The 12,041-nt window shown below is 36.1% G+C and overlaps 1 protein-coding gene across 2 annotated transcripts in view; it reads left to right on the forward strand.

Annotated features, from left to right (window-relative positions):
* The window catches only part of CALCR (calcitonin receptor), a 261,965-nt gene that overhangs the window by 179,822 nt on the left and 70,102 nt on the right, over window positions 1-12,041 (forward strand). For both annotated transcript variants that reach the window (XM_089776702.1, XM_075922361.2), the window contains one exon: window positions 8,422-8,513. In XM_089776702.1, the coding sequence (XP_089632828.1) occupies window positions 8,422-8,513 (92 nt within the window). The remainder of the gene's footprint in view (window positions 1-8,421; window positions 8,514-12,041) is intronic.

The following is a 12,041-nucleotide window of genomic DNA, read 5'->3' on the forward strand; positions in this document are numbered from 1 at the left end:
ATATATTTTAATGCATAACACATTGAAACTAGAATGTTGTGTCTAGCAAATCGATGGGTCGAAATAAATTGTTAATGTATGTCAGTACATCAATGACTTCTGATTTCTTTTTTTTTTCTGGTAGAAATGTAGCCGTGTTAGTCTGGGGTAACTGAAGCAAAATGCAGGACAATGTAGCACTTTAAAGACTAACAAGATGGTTTATTAGATGATGAGCTTTCGTGGGCCAGACCCACTTCCTCAGATCAAATAGTGGAAGAAAATAGTCACAACCATATATACCAAAGGATACAATTAAAAAAAATGAACACATATGAAAAGGACAAATCACATTTCAGAACAGGAGGCGTATGCGGGGGCGGGGGGAGGAGGAAGGAAGGTAAGTGTCTGTGAATTGATTATATTAGAGGTGGGGAGAGTGGGACGTCTGTGAGCTAATGGTATTAGAGGTGATAATTGGGGAAGCTATCTTGGTAATGGGTAAGATAGTTTGCGTATTTGTTCATTCCTTCCCGGAGAGTGTCGAATTTTAACATGAATGACAGTTCAGAGGATTCTCTTTCAAGTGCATATGTAAAAGGTCTTTGTAGCAGAATGCAGGTGATTACGTCATTGAGAGAGTGTCCTTTCTGGTTAAAATGGCAAGAAACTGGTTTTTCTTTGTGATCTTGTCTGATATCTGTTTTGTGGGCATTAATCCTTTGGCGAAGTGTCTGAGATGTTTGTCCAATGTACATAGCAGACGGACACTTTTGGCACATGATAGCATAAATTATATTTCTGGATGCGCAGGAATATGTGTTCTTGATCTTATAACTCACTTGGTTAGGTCCAATAATGGTATCAGCAGAATGAATATGTGGACAAAGCTGGCAACGGGGTTTGTTGCAAGGGAAGGTACCAAGGTTGGTATTAGTGTGGTATGTCCTGTGGTTGTTGGTAAGAATCATCTTGAGGTTAGGTGGTTGTCTATAGGAGACTATGGGTCTGTCTCCCAGAGCCTCTTGGAGTATGGTATCCTGTTCCAGTATAGGCTGTAATTTATTGATAATGTGTTGGACAGGTTTAAGTTGGGGGTTGTAGGTGATGACAAGTGGTGTTCTATTGTTCGTTTTCTTGGGTCTGTCTTGAAGTAGATGGTTTCTAGGTATTCGTCTGGCTCTTTCAATTTGCTTTTTTATTTCTCCGGGTGGGTAGTTGAGGTTTATAAATGCTTGGTAGAGATCCTGAAGCTTCTGGTCTCTGTCAGTGGGATTAGAGCAGATGCGGAAAGTATCCGTCTGCTTTGTACATTGGACAAACATCTCAGACACTTCGCCAAAGGATTAATGCCCACAAAACAGATATCAGATAAGATCACAAAGAAAAACCAGTTTCTTGCCATTTTAACCAGAAAGGACACTCTCTCAATGACTTAATCACCTGCATTCTGCTACAAAGACCTTTTACATTTGCACTTGAAAGAGAATCCTCTGAACTGTCATTCATGTTAAAATTCGACACTCTCCGGGAAGGAATGAACAAATACGCAAACTATTTTACCCATTACCAAGATAGCTTCCCCAATTATCACCTCTAATACCATTAGCTCACAGACGTCCCACTCTCCCCACCTCTAATATCATCAATTCACAGACACTTATCTTCCTTCCTCCTCCCCCCCTCCGCGTCCCCCTCCTGTTCTGAAATGTGATTTGTCTTTTTCATATGTGTACATTTTTTTTTAATTGTATCCTTTGGTATATATGGTTGTGACTATTTTTTTCCACTATTTGATCTGAGGAAGTGGGTCTGGCCCACGAAAGCTCATCATCTAATAAACCATCTTGTTAGTCTTTAAAGTGCTACATTGTCCTGCATTTTTTTTTCTGACACTTTTTTTCTTGACTTCAGATATCTTCATTTATTATGGGCCAATATGTATTTTATGGATTAACTTCAACTGCTTTTCTATCCTTCCCATCAATGGGATCATTTGTTGATTTTCTTTCATTAAAAAAGCAGTTAGAAAATTAAATTACACAAATAATTTCTAATACGATATAAAACCTTCCACTTACACAATACAGAACTGGTTCCAATTTACAAAGGATGATAGGAACTAAACATTTTTACCATCTGAGTGTAGTCATCTCATTCTATTATACAATGACCAGATAGCAACGTTATGGCATCCACCGTCTTCATAACTGACACACAGATTGTCAAATATGAAAAATATCCTTTGAAATAATGGCATAACTAAGCCAGGGAAAGGATTAGAGCTGACTGAACATATGAATGACCATCATACATGTGCAACCAGCACAGTATCCTGTCTTCTTACAGTGGCCAGTGCCAAGTACTTCAGAAGAAATGAACAGAACAGGTAATCATCAAGTCAATCATCCTATGTCACCCATTCCCAGCATCTAACAAACAGAGGCGACGGACACCAGCCTTGCCCATCCTGGCAAATAGCCATTGATGGACCTGTCTCATTCTTTGCTGAACCCTGTTTAAGTCTTGTAATAAGCCTTCAAATATTTATACATATAATATTTGTACCCCTATGTGATCGTATTTTTAAAATTCTGTATCCATCCCTAGAGCTGGGCACTATGACTGGATAAAGAATTTGTGACCAATTAATATAACTAATTTTGCAATCATAATTTTTTCAGTGACTATTATTTTTACTTATTTACACAATGATAAGGAAGATACAGTTTAATATTTCATTTAAAGCTATTGCGACAAGCAACTCCACAGATGATATATTTCTCCTGGGCTAGATTTTAGCATGTTTTTTTTAAAAAATAACAGTGAAACAACTCTGGCGCCCCCAGCTTTCAGAAGTAAAACTCATTGCCCTGCACTCCAGCCCTTTGAAAATAAATTAATATAAAGAGACTGTTCCTCTAGAAATTCCTACAAACCTGAATGCACTTAACGTTAACATGTAACTATTCCATTGAAATCAATGGGACTACTTGAGTGAGTGAAGTTGAGTATGTGCATAAATTGTTTGCATCATTAGGATGTTAACCTTGAGGAGAGAATTAAGAATATTGAACCAGAGGTGACAGACAAAGAGACAAGGGCCAAAAAATGTGAGGAGAAGCTTTAAGGAAATATAAATTTAGAGGAGTTTATGAAAATAAACACATTTCTGAAATCTGAGTGGAGCTCCAGGAAAATTTGATCACAGTACATAATTTATGATTCCTTGGGATTCTGGAAGGAAAAGAACCATAACCTCATTTGCTTTTGTTTTTTAAACAGCTACCTAAATGTCTGTGGTTATACTTAGTAATGGTCCAATACAGTGTATTGGAAAGATTTATTGGACTGATCTGAGATTATTTTTTTTTACCATAAAGAGCCATTGGTATAAAATGTGCTAACCTATGTGTGACAGAGTAACATAACAACTATTATAGTAATAGTACTAACTTGAGAGCCCAAAGCCATTGAATAAAAAGACTGTAAAAATGTCGTTTTTCTAGATATTGGCACAATGCTGAGACAAAAATGTAACTCTGTTACTCATTAAGCATGCCTTCCAGATGACGTATTTTAAATATAATTCAGCCAACGTGCAGATAAAATACAAAGGAAAATTGTTCATGTTAGATTCTTTCCACCTTTTCCAATTTTTTTTCTAGAGCAGGACTCCATCTCTACGGTTATGCCAAATTGTATGCTTATCTTTAATCCATGTGTTCCTAAACACAGAATATGACTAATTTATAGACTTCTGTCCAGTCTATACTGAAAATCTCATTAGCTTTGGAGCAAGAAGTGTTATTTTCTAAGATTTTCATTAGCAAATTGTTCCTTCATATCAAAAAGTGTTGATAAAAGTGACCATAAAAATATTTCATACCAAAGACAAAAAGCTATATACAAAGCTTTATAAATCCTAAATGGAAGATGAGGTAGTACAAAATGGTATTTTTAGAAATACAGATTTAGAACAATTTAACATTTGAGCTAGTTTAATAGGTGATACCAGATATTCTGTATTTGTAAGATACAACAGTCCATCAATATACACTGCAAAGACTATCACAGTTGTGCAAATACACCATAAGTTGTATTATTTGTCCTTCCAATATATTCAGATTTGCCTTCATTTTTTTATTTTTAGAAATATGCATTGAACAAACTCACAGTTTGTTTTATGTTTTTTTCACAATGTTGTTGGTAACTTTGTGGTAATATGTTTAAAATGTCATAAGCCCTACATAGACCGTTTGAATGGGTGTCAGTCTTTCAAGACAAACACACACAAACACACTTGGTACTTTCATTTGTATGTTAATAATCCTAGTGCTTTTTAGTTGGAAACCTAACACAGAAGACCACAGATTATCCATAAAATTCTGGGACTGCATGGGAGACTATTTTTTACTTCAGAAGGTTGAGAAAGCTACTGGGGAAAGCTGTTCTAGATTTGATTTTAACAAGTAGGAAGGAATTGGTTGAAAATTTAAAGTGGAAGGTAGCTTGGGTGAAAGTGATCATGAAAACGTAGTGTTCATGATTCTAAGGAATGATAGAAGAGAAAAAATAGAGCAAAATAGAGACAATGGATTTCGGGGAGGCAGATTTTAGTGAACTCATAGAGCTGTTAGGTAAGGTCCCATGGGAAGCAAGACTAAAAGGAAAAACAACTGAAGAGAGTTAGCAGCTTTTTAAAGGCACATTATTAAGGACCCAAAAGCAAATTACTCCACTGCATAGGAAAGATAGAAAGTAAGGCAGGAGACCATCTTGGCTTAACCAGGAGATCTTATATGAACTAAAAATGAAAAAGAAGTCCTATAAAAAGCAGAAACTAGGTCAAATTACAAAGGATGAATATAGGCAAATAACGCAAGTATGCAAAGGCAAGATTAGAAAGGCAAAAATGCAAAATGAGCTCAATCCAGCTAAAGACATAAAGAGTAACAAGAAGACATTTTACAAATATATTAGAAGCAAGAGGGAGACCGAGGACAGAGTAGGCCCATTGTTCTGTGAAGAGGGAGAAATAACAACAGGAAACCTGGAAATGGCAGAGGTAGTTAATTACTTCTTTGTTTCGGTTTTTGTCCTGATGGTGACAGGATGCCTAAAATAAAGAGAGGTAGTGTAAATGGGGTAAGTTTAGAAGTTAAAATAAAAAAAAGTAAAAAATTACTTTAAAAAGTTAGATGTCTGCAAGACACCAGGACCTGAGGAAATGCATCCCAGGATACTGAAGGAGTTGATAGAGGAGGTATCTGAGCCTTTAGCTATCATCTTTGAAAAATCAGGAGAAGTCGAGAGAGATTCCAGAAGACAGTAAAAGGGCAAATACAGTGCCCATCTATGAAAAGGGAAATAAGAACAACCAACAAGGAAACTACAGACCAGTCAGTTTAACTTCTGTGGTAGGAAAGATAAAGGAGTAATTAATTAAGAAATTCAACTGCAAACATCTGGAAGATAAGAAGGTGATATCTAACAGCCAGCACATGGATTTGTAAAAAACAATCATGTCAAACCAAACTGATAGCTTTCTTTGATAGTATAAGTCTTGTGGATAAGAGAGACACAGTGGATATGGTATACTACCTAAACTTCAGTAAAGCATTTTATATGGTCTCGCATGACATTCTTATCAATGAACTAGGGAAATAGAACCTAGATGAGGCTACTATAAGGTGGGTGCATAACTGGCTGTTCTCACAGAGTAGTTATTAATGATTTGCAGTCATGCTGAAAGGGCATAAAAATGGGGTTCTGCAGGGCTCTGGTTTGGGACTGGTTCTGTTCAATATATTCATCAATGATTTAGATACTGGCATAGAGAATATGCTATTTAAGTTTGCAGATCATAACAAGCTGGGAGGGGTTGCAACTGCTTTGGAGGATAGGATCATAATTCAAAATGATCTGGACAAAATGGAGAAATGATCTGAGCTAAATGGGATGAAGTTTAATAAGGAGACATGCAAAGTACTCTACTTAGGAAGGAGCAACCAGTTACACACCTACAGAATGGGATGTGGCTGTCTAGGAAGGAGTACTGCACAAATGGATCTAGGGGTCATAGTAAACCACAAGTTAAATTTGAGTCAACATTGTGGCACAATTGCAAAAAAACCAAATGTGATTCTGGGATGCATTAACAGGACTGTTGTGAGCAAGACACGAGAAGTCATTCTTCCGCTCTACTCTGCGCTGATGAGGCCTCAGTTGGAGTATTATGTCCAGTTCTGGGCACCACATTTCCAAAAAGATGTGGAAAAATTGGGGAAGGTCCAGAGAAGAGCAACAAGAATGATTAAAGACCTAGAAAACATGAGCTATGAGGAAAGACTGAAAGAATTGGGCTCGTTTAGTTTAGAAAAGAGAAGACTGAGAGGGGACATGATAGCGGTTTTCATGTATCTAAAAGGGTATTACACGGAGGAGGGAGAAAAATTGTTCTCTTTGGCTTCTAAGGATAAGACAAGAAGCAATGGGCTTAAATTGCAGCAAGGGAAGTTTAGATTGGACATTAGGAAAAATGTCCTGTCAGGGTGGTTAAACACTGGAATACACTGCCTAGGCAGGTTGTGGAATCTCCATCACTGAATATTTTCAAGAGCAGGTTAGACAGACATTTATCAGGCATAATATAGGTCCTATTGTGAGGGCAGGGGATTGGACTCTTGAGGTCCCTTCCAGGTCTAGTATTCTATGATTGTATGATTCCTTTTTTTAGCGGGCTTATAGCAGTTTTGGCATGTAAGAATGGCAACAAATCAAAAAGTTTAGGGATGGTTTCTATGTTAACTAAGTTCTGGCTATGAAGATGTGCTAACTAAGAAATACCTAACAGCAACAGCATAACTTCAGCAAACAGTCAAGGAATGACAAGGAACATACATGACAAAATTATATTTTAATCAGATAGTCAAGAAAGTTGTTTTGTCCTCATCATATCCTCCCCTCATCTGGAGTTTCTCTCATCACCAGGGCTGCTAGTTTAGCATTTGCCATATTGTGGCTGGCCACTGTGTAGGAGCATAAAGACGAGGAAGGTTCCTTGTACTTTTGCCACTGTATGTAGAAGCAATCAAACTCTGAGTCTATAAGGCCAGATGGGCTGATTCTTATTTACACTGTGCCCACTATACAGTACTCTGGTACCAATAATCTGGCTAATAATCTGCTCCTATGGGCAGAATTGTTGAAAGTGACTGTGGTGTAAACAAAGATAAAAAGAAGAAAGAGAATCCTAGGCAGCAAATGGCAGCAGGACTTGAAACCATAACTGTAAAATGGCGAGAATATCAAGTAGTTTAAAAAATATACCTGCACCATGAAGAACTAATTTTTCAAGATTTTTTAAAAATTAAGCTGCAAAATTTGTGTTCATAACTCCCACAAATTCAGAATCACGCGAAGCACGACTGAAGAAAGCTAGATAATTAGAAGCTAGCTAGATGCTAATGGGAGATGAGTTGTTGGATTGTTTTTGAAACAGTTCTTCCCACATTGCCAGAAACATAGTAGGAAAAGGGAGGGTGGAGGAGCAGAGGTGAATATGAAAACAATGGTTAACATACTGGTACAGTACTTAAACATTTTGTGGAGGAGGACATTCCTTTTTTAAATAATTCATTTCATTATTTAAAATGAAAAAATAAAAAGGAAAACTTCTTGTGTGCAACAAAAGAACTAATGAAGCATCTGCAAAAAGAAAGTAAACCTAGTAGAGCAGCAAATCCATGATTTTTTCAAAGTACGCTACTAATATATCAATTCATCCATTAAAGAAGGTACTAGTGGAACCTTCCCAAGTGTTAGTTTCCATAAATCATTTTATAACTTAAGGACACTCAAGAGGGTTTGGCCAAGAACAAATGTGACATTTGAATAGTGCATTCTATAGATGCATAAGATAAATTGATAGCAAATGAAACACGAATAAGCCTATTTTATATTTTGATGATATTGGCCAGGTGTCTGTTTCTCCTGCCACCACACTTTTATATAAATAACTTTTGATTGGTGTAACTCCTGTTGACCAGCCAGTTACATTAGGCTTACACTAGTCTGAGAGTAAAATTTGTCCCAGTCACTTACTCGTTCATACTGGTATAAGTGAGAGGAGACTCTGGCATGGGAGGTTTAATCAACACAATTTTTTTCCAAAGGATTTTTGAAGAATTTTTGTTTGTTTGTTTTAAGTGTTATTTGCATTATGGATCTATTTTCTTAAAAAAAAAAAAAAACACTTAATCTCATCTCTTTACTTTTAGTCATGCCTTTCAATGCATTGTGAATGTTTCAGGAGTATCTCAAATAACCTTCTGATTAAAAAGAAATCAAAATTGGTTGGTTAGTTTTGCAAATTCTTGTTCACAGTAAGAACTAAATTGCTCCTTGCTAGTGTGTCATGTTTTCTGTTTTTTATTCCAGATGGCATATATACTTTATTATATGGCTATAGTAGGCCATGCTTTGTCTATAACTTCGCTGTTGATTTCCCTAGGGATTTTCTTCTATTTCAAGTAAGTATTTCTTTTAGCTTCTGGTTTTTTTTCTTCTCTGACATATTACTAAATGTTAGAAGGGTTTGTGGGAATATAGAGGGACTTGACAGTTATGCTCACTTCTCCTTATTATTCTTCCTGATAACACAGGAAGAAATGTATTGGCCCAAATCTTGTGCTAACTAACCTTGAAGAATCTGACTCCAGGAGGATCTCTCAAATATACAGATTTATTTCAGTAAATATAGTCTGGATCCTTCACTACTATCCTCTCTCTGATTCTTACTGATTCACCAGTTGTCTTTTGCCCCTTAGAGTATGCTGTTAGTTATTGTAATACCAAAGGATCCAACTGGTTTATAATGTGGGATCCACCACTCTCTAACCTCAATTTTATCATACTTCTCATCAATTGCTAATCTAAACCAGTGATTTCAATGGGTGTTCCTAGAGCAGAAATCCAGAGAACATGAAAAAATGTACATAGGGTGTAGACATCCTCTGAATTTCACTGGAGGTTAAAAAGTGAAATCCTGTGGCAGGAGTTTGAAAGGGTCTGGATCACCTGATGTTCATAAAAATATTTGTAACTGCTGAATAGCAGCTTAATCGGGAGAATCAATGTTTTCACTGCTTTTGGAGAAAGAACACTACTGGAGGGTATTTAAACTGTTAAAAATGATGTTTTATAGGTGGGGTGATGACTGTTTCTCTTGACTGAAAACAGCAAACTTGGGTCTGTCCTCAAACAGCCCTATACAATTACCACTGAAATTGATGAAAATTGTAACTATATGTCAGCTTCACAGAGCAAGTCTGGAATACAGTTTTGTTATGGAGTATTTCTGTTGAAGTAGCAGGGGGCTCTCCCAGGTTCAATTCTTCCTTTCAATATATATTCACACTTTCTACCAACTTCAGAGGGAGTCATCTAGGGCAATTTATGGACCGAATTGAGCCTGCTGTTTTTAGTAAAGAGAAATGGTTGTCACCTTTACTATAAAACAACATTTTTAACAGTTTAAGTATCCCCTCCCCCTGTACTGTTCTTACTCTAAACACAATGAAAACGGAAGTATCCCAGATACCAATGTATGGTAACTCTTGGTCAATGATGATGCATATGTGGAGGGGGGGGGGGAGGTGGTGAGAGAGAAAGACAATGTATGTTTGCAGGCAAAGGCAAATAATGAGGAAAATGTTCAAATCTACAGATGAATCATTGGATAAGGTCCTCAAATGGGGTATATCTGCATTCCTTTCACTGGAGTTATGCTGATTTGCACCAGACACAGTATTCTTAAGCATGTTGCTTTCATCATACTATATAATAAACTAAACCTAGAGCACTGGTAGTGCTGTGTTGATCTTTTGCCCCTTAGAGTATGCTATCAGTGCTCTGTTGATCGTACGATAAGTTCTGCACTAGTCTGTAATTTGATAAAACAGAAGGAATGACACATAAGTTTTTCAAAGCATCTGGGGTTAGGTACCAGGTCCACAGCTGGTTTTATACCAATCAACAGCAGATGAGGATCCATTCTCAGAACTCTAACTCACAAATTGGGAAAAATGCACTGTCAATTCAACACAATCAAGACTAATTGAAAGAAAATTGCAAATTTGTAAGATTATTTATTTTTTTCCAAATCTGCATGATAAAAAGTGACTCAAAAACACTTTCTTCACTCCAAGCCACAACAAAAAGAGCAATTTTAAAAGTATGTCCGCATCAGAAAAAATAATATGCACAATTGTATCCTATGGAATTTCACTTCCAGAATAAGTTTCCATCTTTCAAGAGCCGAACAGAAAGAAAGCAACATCAAACCAATTAAACTAATTGCAAAACATAGACTGAGAAGATTTCAAGAGTATGAAGAACAGAAAATATGCCCATCTTTCTGTTTTAAAAGGTTCTTGTACAATGCAATTACTGCAAAGAATAATTGCACATAATGACAATCAGTAGTAATTAAAAATCTGCCAGCTTTTTATTATAAATCTATATTTATTTGGAGATGATAATTTAGCCTTAAAAATTAACCTCAGACTAAACAAGCCATCTGTTAAAAGTCTCAGAGGGATAGCTGTGTTAGTCTGTAACTTTAAAAAAACAAAAACAAAAAAACTAGTAGTCCTGTAGCACCTTAGAGACTAATTAACAAATAAATAAGTAAATATATATTTATACTTCCTCTGCTTATCCATGAAAGCTCATGATAACATTATATATATATATATATATATATATATATATATATATATATATATATATATATATATATATATATAGTTGTTAGTATCTAAAGTGCTATAGGACTACTCATTTTAAAAGCCATCTGTTATTTATGCTGTTGCACAAACAAGGGTGATTTGGTGTGACAAGATGCAAAATGAGTTTCAAATGTTTAGTACTGGAAAGTGATTGAAAGCCAATTTAGAGGCATTCAAAGAGGGTATGTTAGGAGAGTAGGCCAAAAAAATGGGGAGGGGAAATTTTGCCCTCTGAATCTCTGCCAAAGAAAATCAGGCTGAAGAAGAGATGGCAGTTAATGGTGGGGAGGTTTTTTGGAAGAGTTCTAGAAAGATATAGCAGTTTTATTTGTGGGAGAGAGAGAGACACCATGGGTACATCTACATTGCACGCTTATTTCGAAATAAGCTGTTCTGGAATAGTTATTCTAAAATATCTTATTTTGAAATAGCACGTCTACGCTTAGGGAAGCCTCAAAATTAGTCCAAGGCAGGCTTCCCCCTAATGTAGACGTGCTATCTCGATTTAGAGCCCAAGGGGCAGAATAACTTAGAATGGCCCTGGTGAGGGGCTATTTCAAAATTGCAGCAATGGAGCATCTACACACACCTTATTTCGAAATAGTTTATGTTCTTATGTTCTTATAAAATAGCTATTTCAGAATAGGTTTTATTCCTCATAGAATGAGGTTTACAGATTTTGGAATAAGCTGTCCATTATTTCAAAATTATTTCAAAGTAACGGAATGGCTATGTAGACACTTGCATAGTTATTTCGAAATAACACTGCAGTATCGATGCACACCAAGAGGCCCACCTCAGAGATTGATGGCAGGGATTTGAAACATATGGTTAAGGCAGCAATAATTTAACACAGTTTAAATATCTAATCTATGTCCTTTAACTTTGTTTATGGATTCCGGACAGTTTGATTAAGGATACACACAATATAAGGATAGATGTTAGAGGTGTACAAGAGAAAAAACTTTATTTCTTTTAGATAAAATTATGTCCAATGTGTTAATTTTGCTTGCATTTCTTTGGTCCAAATTTCATCTGCATATTATTGGCAATATCCTAAGGGTACAGGCCAGCTACTCAACTATTGTAAATCAACTTATCATCTTTGACATCTTTGGATCTATGCCACTAGCTAAGAATATGGTCCTGTGTCTAATAGACATATTTATAGAATTATACAGATGTATAAAGGGGGGAAAAAACATTTTGTTTGAATTTGAGAATTTTTTGCAAAAAACTCCAAAGTGTAACTTTGAATTTGTTTATAGC

This window comes from Pelodiscus sinensis, chromosome 2 (assembly GCF_052426305.1).
Source record: "Pelodiscus sinensis isolate ZL-2025 chromosome 2, ASM5242630v1, whole genome shotgun sequence".
NCBI lineage: Eukaryota > Metazoa > Chordata > Testudines > Trionychidae > Pelodiscus > Pelodiscus sinensis.